The sequence below is a fragment of the Arvicola amphibius genome, chromosome X (genome assembly GCF_903992535.2).
Source record: "Arvicola amphibius chromosome X, mArvAmp1.2, whole genome shotgun sequence".
NCBI classification, from domain to species: Eukaryota; Metazoa; Chordata; class Mammalia; order Rodentia; family Cricetidae; genus Arvicola; species Arvicola amphibius.
In genome coordinates, this window is record NC_052065.1 from 69,000,173 (window position 1) to 69,018,795 (window position 18,623).

The following is an 18,623-nucleotide window of genomic DNA, read 5'->3' on the forward strand; positions in this document are numbered from 1 at the left end:
CAACAATGAGGACATGAAGAAAGGCATACATTGATCTACATGGGAAGTAGATTTCTACATGGGAAGTACAAAAAGACAAGATCTCCTGAGTAAATTGAGAGCACGAGGACCTTGCATGAGGGTTGAAGGGGAGGGGAGAGGCAGGGGTGAAGCAGAGAAAAATGTACAGCTCAATAAAAATCAATAATAAATGAATAAATAAATAAATAAAAGAGGTAGTTATTAACAAGTCTGATCAATAGACCAAACAGTTTATAATTAATATAGTCCTCTGTGTGTTTCTTTGAGACTGAATGGCTACTGGACTGGGCAGGAAAGAAACTTCTGTCTATAAATGGTGCCTAAAAATTTGGTAAGAATTTCCACATAAAGCCTGAGAAAGTTTTTTTAAAAAGGATTCTAGACAGACAAGAAGAGTCAAGAACAGTTTCTTGGTAACTGTCTTTTCTCTAGTAGACTCTGTTTGCTGGCTGCAAGCAGAGGCACAGCTCCTTTATGAGAGGCTTCCTGACTCAGTATTAGAAGCAAAAACTGAGCAACTCTTTTAAGAGGTCCTGCCATCAAACACTTAAATGGTGCTTATAATCAGTTGGCATCAGGTTGCTTGGTAGTGGCATGGACTTAGAAACTCCACAGATATATAAAAAAACATGGCCCTTGCCAGTACTTCCATTATGAAGATAGACTTCCAAAAAGCTAAGGAATGGGATGGAGGCAGCTGCAAAAGCAGCAGCTTTATTCTCATCCCTATTGCTTAGCAGGTTAAAGACTTGTGCTCAGAAAAAGATAGTAGAGATATACAGGAAGACAGATTCAGATAAAAAAAACTTTAAAGACCTTACACTGTGTTTAAAACTATACATAAGCTTGGGAGGGAAAATAAAAAGGATTTAGAAATTGCTTAAATAAAAGAGAAGTCGAGTGTGGTGACACATGCCTCTAATCACAACACTTGGGAGGAAGAAGCAGGCAGATCTCTGTGAGTTTGAGGCCAGCACTGGATACAGAGTGAGTTCCAGGACAGCCAAAAATACTCAGAGAAAACTTGTCTCAAAAACCCAAAAATTAAAAAATAAAATAAAAGAATTAGAGTTTTAAAAAGCCACATAAAGATGGAAAATACACAGAGAATTTGGATACTGTAATTATACTGTCTTTGAATTATTTGACTGCTGATGAAAGAGCAACAGCTGCTAAAAGACATTTGATTATAAATGCTGTGGGATTACTCCAACCTATATATTTTTTTTAAATGAAATTTAAGTAAACAAGTTTAATGTGGAAAAGAGGCTTTGTTTTTGTTTTCACAGGAGGAGAGAGGCTGTAGATTCATTCTGTGTTAAGAAAATTAAAGTTTGATCAAGGAAGATCCTCTGAAAAATCTCCAATATGATGTGGGAGAGTCTTCTGTTTGTGTTGATTTCATTTGCTAATAAAGAAACTGCCTTGGCCCATTTAACGGGCCAGCCCTTAGGTGGGTGGAGTAGACAGAACAGGAAGAAGGAAGTGAGGTAGATGGCTCAGTCAGATGCCACACCTCTCCTAAGTGAGACAGACTGCCATGCCTCTCCTCAGGGAGACAGACTTGATGAAGCTCCGGCCCAAGACGGATGTATGCTAGAATCTTCCCGGTAAGGCACTACTTCGTAGTGTTACACAGATTATTAGATACGGGTTAATCAAGATGTGAGAAAGAGGCTAGAACTAATGGGCCAGGCAGTGTTTAAATGAATGCAGTTTGTGTGTTGTTATTTCAGGGCATAATCTAGCCAGGCAGCTGGGAGTTGGGTGGGACGAAAAGCAGGCCTGCCAGCAGCTCTACACTACACCAATAGGAGTGGATGGCCCAGAAGATTCAACATTTTAGAGCACATCTGTTGCAGCTTCCTCTGATACCTACATCCAGAACAGCTTTAAAACTGCTGCTTGAGGTGATTAAGCCTCACAGAATACTCCAGTCAGTATGTAACTATAATCCTAATTTTTGAGGGGTCTCTATAAGATTATCAGTTCTCCCAATCTGCAGGAAATAGGCAAGAAACTATACCCAAATTCCCCCAAAATGGATTATGTATGTTTGCTTTTGTTTAGTGTGTTCATTACAAGTTTTTTTTTTCTTTTTTTTTTTTTCCGAGACAGGGTTTCCCTGTAGTTTCTAGAGCCTGTCCTGGAGCTAGCTCTTGTAGAGCAGGCTGGCCTCGAACTCAGAGATCCGCCTGCCTCTGCCTCCCGAGTGCTGGGATTAAAGGCGTGCACCACCACCGCCGGGCTTCATTACAAGTTTTTATGGATAATGGTCAGGACTTGTTTTGAAAAAAAATGGAAATGATTTTTTACACTGTAAAGATTTGTCATTTGTACTGGTTTAATAAAATGCTGATTGGCCAGTAGCCAGCCAAGAAGTATAGGCAGACCAACCAGACTAGGAGAATTCTGGGAAGAGGAAATCAGAAAGGCAGTCACCAGTCAGATGTAGAGGGTGCAAGTTGATAATGCCTCACTGAGACAAGGTACCAAGTCACATGGCTAAAATAGACCAGAATGATGGGTTAATTTAAGTTGTAAGAGCCAGTTAATAATAAAACTTGAGCTAATAGGACAAAAAGTTTATATTTAATATACGCCTCTGTGTGTTTCTTTGGGTCTGAACAGTTATGAGACTAGGCATTTGTTTGCACACATCTGTAGATGGTATACTGTAATATCATGTATGTGTCCCCAGAGATAAAGATACTTTAAGAAGAAAAATATGAATGTCTGGAATATATGAGTATGTCAGCAAGATCCAAAAGCTTCAGGCTACTTTGCCTTATTTTCTTCACTTCCAGATTACCTCTGAAATTCCTCAAATCCTACACACGGAGTTTGATTACAATATGTGAAGCGTTTGACCATCAGATCGTTGACAGGCAGTGTGCTGTAGGGGAGATTTGATAACTTCACAAATTTCTAGGAGCTATCCTAATCAAATACCACCACAAAAAGCCATAGAGGTGCTTAAATAGGCTTATAGATCTCACAAAGAGAAAAAAGAAACACTGTAAAAATAGTGTGCAGTATAAAATTAGCATATTCAAAATAATATGGATTCAGTTGCATCCCATGGAACTGGAGTTACCGACAGTTGTGAGCATCTTCACATTAGTGATAGAAACAAAACTCAGAACCTCTGGAAGAGTAGCAAACGGTCTTAACTGCTGATCCATATCTTCAGGCCCTATTACAACAATTTTATATTCATTATTATGTCACTGTCTTCAGACAAGTGCAGTTGTAGGTACAGTGTTATTAGAGGAACATCTCAAAATGATGATTATAATCCCAGCTTTGGTTCCATGACAGAGTTACTTATATAGATCCTCTTGGAAATTGGAAGCAAACAAGATTGCTGGGCAAAAGTTCGGAGCATGGGGGTGGGAGTGGGAGTAAGGTTGGGGGAAGAGGAGAGGGGAGAAAGAAGGGAAAGGGGAAAGATTGGAGAGTGCTTGGGGGAGTGGGAGGACGGAGATCAAGGAAGGACACATATAGGAGCAGGGAAGAAGATATCTACATTAAGGGAACCATTTTAAAGATGGCAAGAGACTTGGCTCTAGAGGGGATCCCAGGTGTCCACGAGGTTGCCCCCAGCTAGGTCTTTGGGCAGCAGAGTAGAGGGTGCCTGAACTGGCCTTGCCTCACTATCACACTGATGATTATCTCGAATATCACCATAGAGTCTTCGTCTGGCGACCGATGGAGATAGAGACAAAGTCCCTCATCAGAGCAACGGACTGAGCCCCCAAGGTCCAGTTGAAGAACAGAAGGAGGGAAAAGATGAGCAAGGAAGTCTGGACTGTGAGGTGTTGGTCCACCCACTGAGGCAGTGTGCCTGTTCTAATGGGAGCTCACAAAATCCAGCTGGACCGGAACGGAATGAGCATGCAATCAAACCGGACTCTCTGAATGTGGCTGAAAATGGGGGCTGACTGAGAAGCCATTGATAAAGGCACTGGGACATGTTTCTACTGCATGTACTGGCTTTTTGGGACCCTAGTCTATTTGTCTATTTGGATGCAAAGCTTAGTAGGACTGGATTGGGGGGGCTTGGTCTTCCCACAGGGCAGGGTTCCCTGCTCTCTCTGAAGGAGGGAGGGGCCAGGAGGAGGGTGAGTGGGGGAGCAGGGGGGAATGGGAGGAGGGGAGGAAGTATAAATTTTTTGAATGGAAAAAAGAACAAAGAAAAAAATAAATGTTTACATAATAACACTTAAAAAACAAAACTATTATTTGAAAGACAAGAACAAAATATATGATTATTTATGTACTTAAATAAATATGAAAATACTTAATAACTAGTACTATGGCTATAAGAAGGAGTAGAAAAGAAGAAAAATGTTTTCATCAGTAGTTTATTCTTTCTGTGGATCTCCTACCTCTACTTTTCATTCTTTTTTTTTTCAGAAAATGGTATCAGATTTATTGAAAGACATGTAATTGAAGTATAATTATATAAACTTAAATGGAACATGATTATGATTAAATTAATCTGAATTTTATATTTACATTTTCAGTCCAGAGCATTACATTCATGCAGTGGTAAGAAGCACTGATTTTTTAATTTTTTTTTATTTTCAAATGTCCATCCTCTTGAGAAATGCAAGAGCATTCAGCTGAAGTTGTTACCTACTGTTTGAATATATGATACCCTAACAGTTTAAGAAAACCAAAGCCTAGGAAATTTAAATGTTGTTATATATAAAATATTTACAAATATATATACTAACATGTATGTATTATTATATATATATGTATATTATATGGTAGTTATATCTGGCTTTGCCTATCTGAAATTTTGAAAATTCTGAGCTGCGGCAGCTCTCTAGGAGTCTGCTGATATGTCGAGGAGCTCCTTCTGCTTGTCTGTGATGTTGTTCATGGCATCTTCAGACAGCTGGTCTTTAGAGAGCATGTCCTGTGAAGACATTGTATCTTCAAAGTCTGGATATTGGCCTGCATCGTCAGGAGGGCCCTGCTCTTCTGGGATGTCCTGGTCAGACAGATGAAATGCAACAGCTGCATTCTGGGGAGTGATTGTGTGTCCAAAGCCCTGATACTCGCTGTGGGGTGAACCTGGAGAACCTGCATCACATGGTGATGAGGAAAGCAGACTTGTGTGTTCAGTGTGCTCTGGGTCTTCGGGAAAACGTTTTTTTGGGGGGAATAACCCTGCATGATTCTTCCAACACGTCTCACTTGCTCAGAAATATCATCTCTGATACCTGACACATCCCACATAGCGAGGAAGGAGTCGAAGCATGAGCCTTCTTCTGCCTCTTGCAAGTAGGGTTCATAGGTGATGGAGGAGTGTCTATGTGTTACTTTCATTATTAATAAAGATACTGCCTTGGCCCTTTAAGAGAACAGAAAATTAGGTAGGTGGAGTAGACAGAACAGAATGCTGGGTAGCAGGCAGTGGGGAGACACTTCAGGCAGTCCCCATAGTCAGTCGCCATGATTCTCCTCTCCGAGATGGACGCAGGTTAAGATCTCTCCTGGTAAGCCACACGTTGTGGTGCTACACAGATTACTAAATATGGGTTAAAGGAAGATGGGAGAATTAGCCAATAAGAGGCTGAAACTATGGGCCAGGCAGTATTGAAATGAATACAGTTTCTGTGTAATTATTTTGTGTAAAGTTAGCCGGGTGGCAGGACACAGCCCTGCTGCTTCTTTCTACAGATTGGCGCTCCAACGTGGTGACTAAATCCACTTAAAAACCTGAGAGGGCTTTAAATAAAGGAGAGAGAGAGTTTAACACAGCTTTTTGCTGTTTGCCTGGACGTGCTGTAGAGAGATTTCCTGTTTCGGCAATAGCGGCAGAAAAAAAAAAAGCTGAGTCATTTTAAAACGCAGCTTCCTGCGCTGTGCCGCCAGCGCGAACTCTGGCTTTAAAGCATTCCAATGGCTTTTATGGGACTGGATGCTTGTGTGCCCGCTTGGGATGGGAAGGAGAGTGCTCTGAGACCATGCCAATGGCTCAGAGCTCCCTGCCTGCACCTGGGCAGATGGCGGAATCAGGCTTAGGCGAGCGGGAGAGCATGGCGGATTCCTGCCGCCATAGAGAGAGATGTTTTCAGAATGCACAGTGCTCTGCGTGTCAGATTTGGCTGTAACTTGGATGAAAAGAGTTTCTGTGCTGCACGCTCAGTCTCAGAATTAAACTGCTGAATGCGGCTCCAATGTGGACTGCTGTGTGCCTGGAACTGTGTGCGGCTCAGGGGCACCAAATGAGAGCGGCTTTGGCTCTGCTCCTCCATGCTGAATTGTACTGATCTCAGGCAGGATCTATCGTAATTACCATGATAACAGCGCAGTTAAGGTTTAGACTTGGCTGGAAACAGGCGGTACCGTATTACCTCTACGTGGCACAACTTAAGTTTTTAAGAAGTGCTTAACCTTTTAAGAAGTGCTCCTGGATAGTAAAAAAATTACAGATTCACAATAGGAAAGATTCAGACATAGAAGGCCTTTAAATGGCTCACAATGTTGGATGAATATACATAGGCTTGAGAGAGAGAAAAAATAAATATATAGAGAATAAAGTTAATGCCTTTAAAAAGGGTAAAGTCTTTAAAGAAAAAGAAGTAAAGTGATAGAGTAAAAATAAGCCACGTAAAAATGGAAAATTCACAGAGAGTCTGGATGATGTATTTTATTGTGTTTTCTTTAAAATTTTTGACTTTAAAGGAGCTAAATACAGAGAGACATTTCATTATATGGGCTGCCAGTCTAGACCAGAATGGACATCTTAACGGTATGACTTCAGGATTTGGATCTAAGAACATGATGCTTTGGAAAAGAGTTTCTTCATTTGTTTTCACAGAGGACGAGACTCTGTGGATTGCTTCTATCCCAATATGGTATGATAGACCACGCCCTCCCGAAAGGTTGCTGTGAACATCTTCAAAAAATTACTTTACTCTACTGCCGACTGAGATGAACCTGGCACACAGGTTACACCATGAAAGATCTGATTAACAGCGCCCCCACTCAGCAGGAAGCAGTTTGGAAAGAATAAACTTCGCCCATATTCCCAAATATTGTTTATAAATGTTCTTTTACATTTAAAGGGGGAGATGATATAGATATGAATAATTTGCATTGGTATAGATTTTAAGGTCAATTTTGTTATATGTATATGTATTTCTGCTCTTGATTAAGGTATTGTAATTGTGTAGTTCATTTAAAAATGTAATGTATAATTAGGAAATATAGGTTGTTAATGGATAATCATTGATAATAGTTAAGCTTGTAGTCATGTTAGTTAGATTTTCTAGATATATAGAGATATACTTTAGTTAAATAGGCATTCTTCATATCTTTCAATAGTCAAACTTGTAGTCATGTTAGTTAGATTTTCTAGATGTGCATAGATATATTTCAGATAGACATTCTTCATATCTTTCAAAGACTGCAGAATATGGCATTTAATGTTTTAATAATTTAGGGTTTTTCATGACAATGAGACACATCTGCTCCTGGCAACACCAATCTACTTCGAGAGGAAGATGGGCATCGAAGAGGCTACTTATGGAGTTTGTTAGCCATTTGGGCAAGAAACTGCTCTTGCCTGGACTGTTGCATAAACTGCACACAAAGAACCTGCAGAAAGAGGACTGCTGAACTTGCCTAAAGGTGAGATGGTCTTTTGGGGTTCCTGATTCGTGAAAGAGTCTGCGAGACGTTCTGCAGGACACAGCAGAAAGTGACTGAACTGTCTTTGGAATTTCCTGCTTCATGGAAATGTCTGCTGGACACTATGTGCCTGAAGGCCGAAGATGGATGCCCCAAAGGTATAGAGGAACTTTGGGTGACTGTCCAGGCAGCGAATTGTCTCTGTCATTTCTAGAGTTTGAAAGTTGCATATGACTTGTTTACTTAGGTAATATTATATCCTTGTGGAGTCTTTGATGGAGTTGAAGAATAACTAGTTATAGCTTTCCTTAGTTATGATAAAAGGTAAAATAGATCTAAATATTGTAACTGTAATTCTTGCTTGATAACTGTTTTGTTACATGTAATTTTACTATGTTAAAGTTAAAGCCTTTCTTTTTTGTTTAAACAGAAAAAGGGGAAATGATGGAGGAGTGTCTATGTGTTACTTTCATTATTAATAAAGATACTGCCTTGGCCCTTTAGGGAACAGAAAATTAGGTAGGTGGAGTAGACAGAACAGAATGCTGGGTATCAGGCAGTGGGGAGACACTTCAGGCAGTCCCCATAGTCAGTCGCCATGATTCTCCTCTCCGAGATGGACGCAGGTTAAAATCTCTCCTGGTAAGCCACACCTCGTGGTGCTACACAGATTACTAAATATGGGTTAAAGGAAGATGTGAGAATTAACCAATAAGAGGCTGAAATTAATGGGCCGGCAGTGTTTAAAAGAATACAGTTTCTGTGTAATTATTTTGGGTAAAGCTAGCCAGGTGGCGAGACACAGCCCCGCCGCTCCACTCCTTCAACACATAGGAGAAGGAGTAATGATGGGCAATCGCCACGAAGAACATTTCAATGCAGATGATGAAATCCTGCAGGCCTGTGGCCACAGCTTCGGCACTTTGCCATTCCCATGAATGCTTTTCTGAAATTATGCCAAACTTAACCAACAAAGCAATAAGCATTGCTTGCCAGAATGAGAGAAAGACTACCAATTTGATACAAAGGAATTTGCCAACAGGTTGTATAGGGTTGAGCTCTTCTTTCTGCACTTGGTAAAACAGCCAGCGGCAGTACACAGCAAACACTTGTGACAGGTTATTTAATATAAGCAAGTAAGTCCAAGCGTTGGAGAAACTAAAGTTCCCTTCATCGTAGACACCAACAATCTCACATACCAACACCATCACAGTGGTAATCAGTCTGACCACAGTGTACTGCAATACTCCTAGTTTGCACCTAAAAGGCAGTATTTCTCCCATAGCCCAGGGTGGACAGCAGCACAGAGGAGAGAGAAGCTGTTGCTGATCTTCAGCTTCCAGGTGGAGTATCACGTTGGGGAATTGGATTGCTAGGTAGTTGTTAAGGAATATCATGAAGTTATAAATGACGTAAGCTTCGTAGCACTCCCTCAAGGTGTCCACGTAGATGGCGATTTTGGGATACTTCAAAGCCAACCAATTAGTCAAACTGTATATTGGGACCATCCAAAGAATCCTTATAATAGGTTTCTGAAGTTCTGGTTGCGTGTAATGCACTATGTGCTGCACAATCCCCCAGAGGGACAAAGGGATTGTCAATACCAGAAATACACCAGCGATAAACCATGTTTCCGTGTGTATTCCAACCTTTAGTTTTTGAAGTTCCCAAACACAGAAGGGAACGGAGACAAGGATGGAAATCACATAAATAAGTACGAGCAGGGGTCGGATCCATCGCCTCCAGTTGTTCTGATTACAGGCGCAGTTTTGAACAGCTCAAAAAACGAACCAAGCTGAGATTTTGGCTTCTTCTCTTCTTTTTTTTTTCTCCTCTGGCTCTCTACAGGGGAAAATTCAGCAGCCGCTGGCACCACGTCCTTGGGTCGCGCTGTGGTTGCAGCTGCCACAGCGGTGGCTGCTCGGGATGCTTGCAGGTGCGGGCTGCATCCTTGCCGGCTAACCGGCCTGCACTTGGTTGGCCGCAGCACAGTCTCAGCTCACCTGGGGGTGGCCTAAAGTCTCGGCTGCACCATGGCCCCGAAGACAGCCGGGGTGACCTGGGGGGGGGGGCGACCTGGGGGGGTGACCTGGGGGGGGTCCCACGCGGGGGAGTCCCCCCCGCAGCTGGAAGCCAGCGACTCCCTCCTCCCTGCTCTGGCAGGCGAGTCTCCACCCCTCTACTTTTCATTCTTATAAACTACCTAAAACTCTGGGCTACCATCTCTAAGTTTCAAACTTAGATTTTCCTCAAACACAGCTTTCAATACCTCACTGGCCACTGTCATTTCCAGTTATAATGGAGTCTTACTCTTAGGAAATGGAACTCATATAAATGAGCTGGCACCAAAGGAATCTTCTTTCTCTATGTTTTCTGTAAATTAAGTTACCAAGAAGGTCTAGGTGGAAAATAGTGTCTTGTGAATTTCTGAGGCTGAAAATCGAATTTCATTTTTATAAGAGAAAGTGCATTCATTTGAAAATCATATAAAATTCAAGCAACCATTTATTTAATGTTTTCTAACAACATGCCTCTTAATTTTATGAGTGGGTTACTTTGCTGTTATGAGCAATTTCAGATTTATAAAAGTACATTAGTTTATTTTGCTTTTGTTTACTAGACTTTGGGAGTCTTGTGCCAATCTCCAAACCCATTCTTAGGTCTTGAAGTGCTTTCTTTGTGTTTTTATTTGCTTCTCAGTTTTGGGTTATATATTTCAAAATATGACCCAATTTTAATTGTAAGATGGAAAGTTAAGAATATAATTTATTTCTTCTGCACATGGATATCTAATACCATGAACATTAATTGAAGATACTGTGCCCTTTCTCCAATGTGTGTCTTTGTAATTTGTCTTGGAAATCAATTAAATAAAAACTTTTGGGTTTATGTGTAGGCTCTCTATTGTGATTCATTGGTCTAAATGTCCGTTTCTAAGCCTATGAGCTATGACAATTTTTGTTATCACTGTTTTGTACTATACTTAAAAATTAGTGCTGTGGCTCCAACATTGCTGTTTATTTTTATTATTTTCAAGATTACATTTGTGTGGTAGTATGAAAGTGAATGCCCACTAAAGGCAGTGGCACTATAAGAAGGTTTAGCCCTATCTTAGTACATATGGTCTTGCTGCAGAAAGTCTGTCACTATGGAGGTGGACTTTGAGGTTTTATATGTTCAAGTTATACCCAGTATGACACACAGTCTCCTTCTGCTGCTTGCAGATCAAGATATAGAACTCTCAGTTACCTCTCCAACACCGTGTCTGCCTGAATACCATCATGTTGTACCATGGTGATAATGGACTAAACCTCTGAACTACAACCAAGACACCCTAACTAGATGTTTTCCTTCATAAACTTGCTGTGGTCATGCTATCTATTCACAGTAATAAAAATCATAATTATAACACCTATAATCTTGAAGGATTATATTATTGTATTATAAATTATTTGAGAGACTGTTAAAGTTATATCTTAATAGGTTTTTATTACTATGATAAAATGCCACATCTAAAAGCAACTTGGGGAATAAAGGGTTTATTTCATCTTATAGCTTATACTCCACCATCCAGGGAAGTCAGGGTAGGATCCTGGAAGCAGGAACTGATGGACAGACCATGAAGTAGTATTTCTGAAAGACAGCACCTAGGAACATCATCTCAGGAGTGCACCTCTCATAGTGAGCTGTTCCTTCTCACATCAATCATTATCAAGAAAATGCACACAGGCTTTACCACAGGTGCATCTGGTGGGGCCATTTCCTCAATTAAGTTTACCTCTTCCAAAATAACTCTAACTTGCACTAAACTGACAAAAACTAGCCATTATATGTTATTATTTTATTAAATTTATTGAGAAATATTTTGTGTAAGGTAGATAAATTATCAACTCAAACCCCCCACAATATCTCAGAATGTCTGCATCCTTGATTCTGACAACAGGGAATGCAATAACTTTGGAAAAGGTTTTGGGTATGAGAGACATAATATTTTTAACCATTAAAGACAACAATTATAGAGCTTGGGCACATTAACATTAATTTGAATACCTACTAATTTATTCATGAGTTAGTCCTCAGATAGATACATGTTCTATTTGAACTATTCCCACTTGGATAAGCATTTCTAGTTCCTTTTGCAACTGTCTTCCTGACTGAGAGAGGTAGGTGTCATAGTTTCTGTTGTACTGTTTTAATGTCTTAATGTATTTTTAGCTCTTGCATAACCCTCTGGATAAAAACCAGACTTTCTCATGATGCTTTCCTTTTGGAAATCTGTAAATGACAAAATGATAGGCAGGTGGGAGTTTACATATAGTACAAACTGAAATGAAAACACATAGCAACTCTGTCAGACCTTTTATAGACTTTATGATTTATTGTTCCACTGACTCCAAAATAGCAACAAATAGTTGGAGTCCATAAAAAAAGCAAATGATTTGTCCCAACTTGACGAATTGTGAAAGATACAAATTTAATCTTATCATGACTTTCAGGCTCAAAATTTTCCTTTTCACACACACTTTCATGGTGAACTCCAGAAATCATAGTTACATGTCTTTGTTAAAGTTTCACATACTACACTGTCATAGAGGAAATATGCATTATTGATTAATTCACATGAGGGTATTGAGTAAAATATCTTCTGCATATAATTTTTCATATCTTCTTTTCCTTTTGTAAAAAAGATTTGTTTCTCTGTTGCATAGTTTACTAGTGGTATGGCATCAGTTAGTGAACAACATATTATTGAAATTATTTAAATTAACTTCACAATAAAAATACATCTGTCTACATCACTCCAAAAATGTTCTAGTAGATCATTTAGTTTTATTTAAAAGCTTACATTTTTCTTAGGAATAGGTCTTTGTATTTCTAATAAGACTGTATATGCTTCAAAAAAGGACTGCTATTTTGATCTTTGAATAAGAAAAATATAACTTCAGTAAAAATAAACATTTTCTATAAAAATTTACCATACAAAAGCATAACTTTAATATTTTGTTTTGATTTGTTTGTTCTTGTTGATGAGAGCAGGTTTTACTAGAGGCTTTATTTTAATCATTGTGTTTCTGTTTAGATTTTTGTTTGGCATGCGAGATAGTATAATACTTCTGTTGCGTGTTTTTTCTTTTACACTATTGGAAGGAGTAATGGTACTTTGGTTCATAGATACATGATACAATTATTTCTCCTAGGAGACAAATGATGGACATTAATTAAGTGGCTATTTCTTCTTTGGGACAACATTTAGTAGTCATTTCATGACAAGGGCCAAGTGGAGAACTGGGGCAATTATCCTCATCCTCTAGCCTCAAAACTCAATTACTGCTATCTGAATTATCCACATAATGGCTTTAATTCTACCTAGCGCTTTAGGCTATCACTTTAAGGCAATTTTCACTGCTAGGATGAGTCTATTCCTTTATTAAACACTTATTAATCTGACTGTCAAGGTAATCATTACATTTTGGCTACTCATTCTGCAGTTTGCTTGTAATGAGATGTTTATAAAGATAGAGTAGCTACTGTTTTCAGCGAGTAAATTATAAAGTTGGTTGTATATTTTCTAACAGAATAATATTTCAAAATGTTATTTACCATCTTGGGTCAAAGATATTTCACAAAGGTCAATGAATGTATAGAACTTCATTTTAATTAAGAAGCAGATCTATAGACTATTAAGTGGAAATAGTCCTTTTGACTCTTACAAAACCCAAAGAAAGACATTTTAATGGCCCAATGGGATCTTTGTGTTTCCAAAATCTCAGAGAAATTGTGAAATATATAATGAAATATAACTGACCCATTTGTCAAGTTGTTTGGTGTAGCTAGATACAGCAATTTGTGTGGAAGAGCTATCTATTGACTGTGGACAACAGACTAGCATTTCTGAGTGTTCTATAAGACCTGAAACCTCTAGCTAGCTCTTATAGGAGATTCAAAGGTAGTAGTGGTAGTAGAACAGTATGGAAGTTACGCTGGATGGAGATAGGAGACCATAGGCATTCTTGATATGTTCTCAAATACTACAAGGCAAAATAAACATACAACATTTTCAGAATATGTTTTTTTTTAAAAAAATAGCATATGAAACATTCCCCAATGTAGAAACTAGGGTAGATCAAAAAAGCTAGCTTCCACACATTAAAAAAATGAATGAAGCCTCTCTGATGAAAATTATACTAGATAAGAAGTAACAGTAGGTATCATTTCATTGGTTTTCCCTTCATGGATTTGTTAGCCACTCTCACAAATTCTGCACAGCCATTACCCCAGCATGTCTTTCAGGCAGGACAAATTATAGGTCTAAGGTTTTCCAACCTCTCCGCTGTAATCCTTGCCTCATTACGGATGATGTCTTGTTCAGGCTCTGTATCCTCCATTACTAGGAGGTTTTGCTATAGTTACCCTTGTAGATGCCTGGGAGTTCCATTTTTACTGGGTTTCTACCTCACCCCTAAATGCCCTCCAGTTCCAGTTGTCTCTACCAGTACCCTCTCTCTCCATCCCTCTACATGTTCCCTTTAATTCTCATCCACATTCACCTTCAGTCTCCCAATGAAATCTATTCTTTTTCTTCTTTCCAGAGACATCCATATATCCCGCATTGAATACTCCTTGTTACTTAGCCTCTTTGGGACTATGGATTGTAGCATTATTATCTTTTACTTTAAATTTAATTACAGTTGCTTTTTTTTTTTACTTTTATTCTTTTTAATTCTTGGAGTTTTTTGCTCTTTTGTTCTTCGGGGGGCCCACCCCACCTCCCAATTTAAATCACATAGAGGCTTATACTTTTTTATAAATGCCTGACCTTGGCTTTGTTTTTTTTTGCCAGCTATTCTTAACTAATTATCCCAAATACCTTTTCCCTTTGAGATTTTCTTACTTTTCTTCTGTATATCTTACTTTCGCTCTTACTCAGGGACTTGCTGTGTACTTGGGTGGCTGGCCCCTAGCATTATCCTCTCCTTGTTCTCTTGCTTCTTACACCTACAGGTTTCTCCTCTAATTTATTTTGTCTATAATCCCTTCCTATCCTTCGTTCAGCTCTTTATAAGACCATCAGGTGTTTTTGACAGGCCAAGAATCACAGCTTCCCAAAGTTAAAAAATGGAGCTTAAACAAAAGCAACACACCTTAAAATAATATTCTACAACAACTAATATCCACTTAGAAGTGAGTACATAGCATGTTTGTCTTACTGGGCCTGTTTTAACTCATTCAGAATAATTTTTCTGGTTCCATTCATTTGCCTACAAATTTTGTGAAGTCATATTCTTTAATAGCTGAATAGCTCCATTGTATAAATGTATACATTTTCTTTATCTATCCTTCACTTGACAGACATCTATGTTACCTCTAGTTTTTGAATAAAGGTGCTGTGAACATAGTGGATTAAGCATCCTTTGGTAGGATAGAGTGTTCTTTGGGTATAGACTAAAAGTGGTACAGCTGGTTCTTGAGGTAGGTTGACTCTCAAATTCTTGAGAAACTGTCATATTCGTTTCCAAAGTTTCTGCAGAGTTTACACTCCCATTGGCAATGGAGGAGTGTTCTCCTTGCTCCACATTATCACCAGCATGAGCTGTCACTTGTATTATTGATTTTACCTATGCATGCAGATGTAACAAAATCTCAGGGTTATTTTGGTTTGCATTTCCATGATAACAAGGATGTTGAACACTTATTTGTTTCCAAGCCATTTGAGATTTCTCTGTTGAGAATTCTCTGTTTAGATATGTACCTCCTTTTTAAATTGGGTTATTTAGTTTGCTCGTGTCTAGTTTCATGAATTATTGCTATATTTTGGATATTAACCCTCAATCAGATATGGAGTTGGTTGTAACTAGAGATTTCTCCCTCACCCTCCAGTTCCCCCAAAAACACTCTGAGGCTAAATATTAATTACAAACTGTTTGTCCTATTAGCTCAGGCTTATAATTAATCATTTCTTATAACTTAAATTAACCCTTTTCAATTACTCTGTATTTTACCACAAAGCTTATGGATTATTACCTCACATCTTGTTCCCACCAGTCTTGTTTCATGGTGGCTGCTGGAATCTCTCTGACTCTACCTTCTTTCTCCCTTTATCTTTTCTTGGATTTCCTGCCTGGCTCTGTTCTGCCTGGCTATTGGCCAAATCAGTTTCTTTATTAACAAATGGTATTAAGACATATTCATAGCATTCAGAAGGGCATCCCACACCATCTTCCCTTTTCTGTCTTATTAAAAAGGAAGGCTTTAGCTTTTTAATATAGGAAAAATTACATATAACAAAACAGCTAACCATCAAGAATTATAGTTACAATATTTAGTCTATTTGCATTTGCCAAAATTAAAGAAAATTGTCTATCATCTAGTTTATCTTTGTGAGTCTAAAGTTTCATATCTAATTTATCATTTTTCATAACTAAGGAAAACTATAATTATAACTATCTAGTCTTCAAATCCAGCAAAATCCCACAAAAGATATAATATTACCTTAGTAAACAGGAAGTACATTGTAAGCAACTTCCAAAAACTCTAGAAATGACAGAGATATCTGGCTGCCTGGACAGTCACCCAAATTTACTTGGACCATGACTGTTGTGTATCCTATCCTGATGAATCCTTGAACTCTTTGAGCTGATTCATCAGCAAGAGGTCTACTGGTGGGAGACAAAACCAACCAGGCCTTTGTAAAATTAGGCTTATTATTCAGTTTATTAACTATGTTTCAAATAAGCAAGGGAAACAACTTAAGGGAGAATTATTTAGTCTAACAGTTTCAGCCATTTTCTTCCAGTATTGGCTTGAATCATCACTATGGGCCTATGTACAACATCATAATGAAAGGAGGGCATAGAAGAACAAAGAAATTGACAGAAATGAGAGGGCCAGAGTACCATATTCTTCAAAATCATAGCCCCATGATCTATTTTCTGTCCTGAGGCTTCAGTATCACACTAGGACTATGTTCTGGTATGAAGTCCTTCAAACACTTGATTCTATGTGGAAAAATTTATATTCAATCCATATAAGGATCACTCTGAAAATTTCACTATGACTTTTCTCTTTGATTGTACAAGTTAGTCCAATTGGCTTTAGTTTTCTAAAATACCACTCAATTTCAAGAATCTAATCTGCTTCTGTGATTATTTCTCCTTTGAATTCCATACAACACTCTTTACTAGTTGGAAATCCTGTCACTGTCCATTTGTACAATCATGATCATTCAATAGACCTCTATGCCCACATCATACTAAATAATGATACTTTCACCTTTTTTGTCTAATATCTAGGTCTGTTCTTAAGTCACTATCCCCAACAAACTCTTCAGTAAATGACCTTTTAAGTTCAAAATTATTTTTTTTTTACAAATAACACTTAATAGACTGAATGGGTTGTATTTTTATGTTAATAACAAAGAAAAGAGATCAAGAATTTGGGAGCAAAGGAGGACAGATGGGAGATATTGGAGGAAAGAAAGGAAAGTATCAGAGGGTAATACTCAGCTTAAACACATTAGTAATACACTCAGAGTACCTAAAATGTGTCAACATTGAATTGAGAAAAAAGAAATCAAAGCACTTCCCATTGAAGTGATATTACTTCCTGCCTCCTATCTGTCCTCAGTCCTCCATAATGTCTATGGTTAATTTTGGTCAGCTAGTGGCTAGCTCTGCCCTCTTACTCAAAGCAAACTTTTTTGTCAGAATGCAATCAAAACATTACACAATAACATTGTTCTCCTAAAATCAGGTTAAAGAAACAGATTGAGTATACAGTAGGATAGTTGTAACTATTAAGTGACATCAAGTTGTAACACCAATTCTGAGATGCAGCAGAAGTTCCAGTCTCTGAATGTAAGTGAGATGTTCATAATACTACACACTACAGGGGCATAGTATACTTATATTTAAATATTAAAAATTAAAAAATTGTGTATCTTATAACCCATAGTCCAAAAAGTGTAGAAGGTCACATATCTTTCTCATTACTACCTCTACAGCTAATTCTCCACATTTATCCATAAAGAAATCTCTCTTTCAGTCTCAAGTCATGAAACTGCACCAGCTAATGACCAAGCTTGATTCCATTATTTTCCAATTTGTCGCTTGAAAATTTTACCATTTGACTTGAGCATACTAAGCTTAACATTTATTCTTTCATAATTTTGGGGAAATTCAATATGCTGGTAAATCTTTCAATATGCTGACCCCATTGGTCTGCTACCTCCTTTCTTTTCAATGTTTCTTTCATCAGACTGTATTTTTTTTATATATTCACTTCAGTGATTATAGTACAGATCTATGGTGTGAGCATCCTGACAGTCAGTAGTGTTACACTAAGCTGTGTAATGTAGCTAGTTGAAATAAAATTGGATATTTATGCTAAATACAAATAAAATACTAAATAATATTTAAATTGTTTATTAATATTTTATAGTTATTTCATGTTGATATGAAAATTTGAAGACATTTGATTAACATATCGATTTATTTCTTTTTAATTTATAATGTAGAATACTGAGTTAATTTATGGTTCACATTGTATTTCTCTTGAACAACTCTAAGCTGGACTTTGCCATTGCTGCAAACTGCATAGTGTCCACAATCTTGATTCAAAAATAGCTCACTTTTTCAGGGGACGGGGCAGAGTAGTAGCATATAAATATGTATATGTATTTTATAGCACTTAATCAATGAGATTTTTACTACTAGTGTCTATATTCATTCTCCTAATCTATTGTTGTTCAAAATTCCCCTCATAACCCACTTCTGTCCTTAGAAAATTAAACTCAATGTGTACTTCTATACTCTCTTCTTTGCTTTTACCTTCCTTTATAGTACTTAAAACCACTTATACCTAAATATAACAATATAGATAAAAGAAATATATGCTTGGTGTGTTCATTGTAAACTTTTCGTAGAAACATAAACAGTTTCTCAAAATTCTCA

At 38.0% G+C, this 18,623-nt stretch overlaps 1 protein-coding gene across 1 annotated transcript; it reads right to left on the reverse strand.

Annotated features, from left to right (window-relative positions):
- Positions 1 to 4,858: 4,858 nt before the first annotated feature.
- On the reverse strand, positions 4,859 to 14,110 carry LOC119804327 (transmembrane protein 184C-like). Its single transcript, XM_042054333.1, is given in 4 exon segments — positions 4,859 to 5,197; positions 5,200 to 5,347; positions 8,503 to 9,451; positions 14,086 to 14,110. Coding segments are annotated over 4 exon segments (1,461 nt in total).
- Positions 14,111 to 18,623: the final 4,513 nt, after the last annotated feature.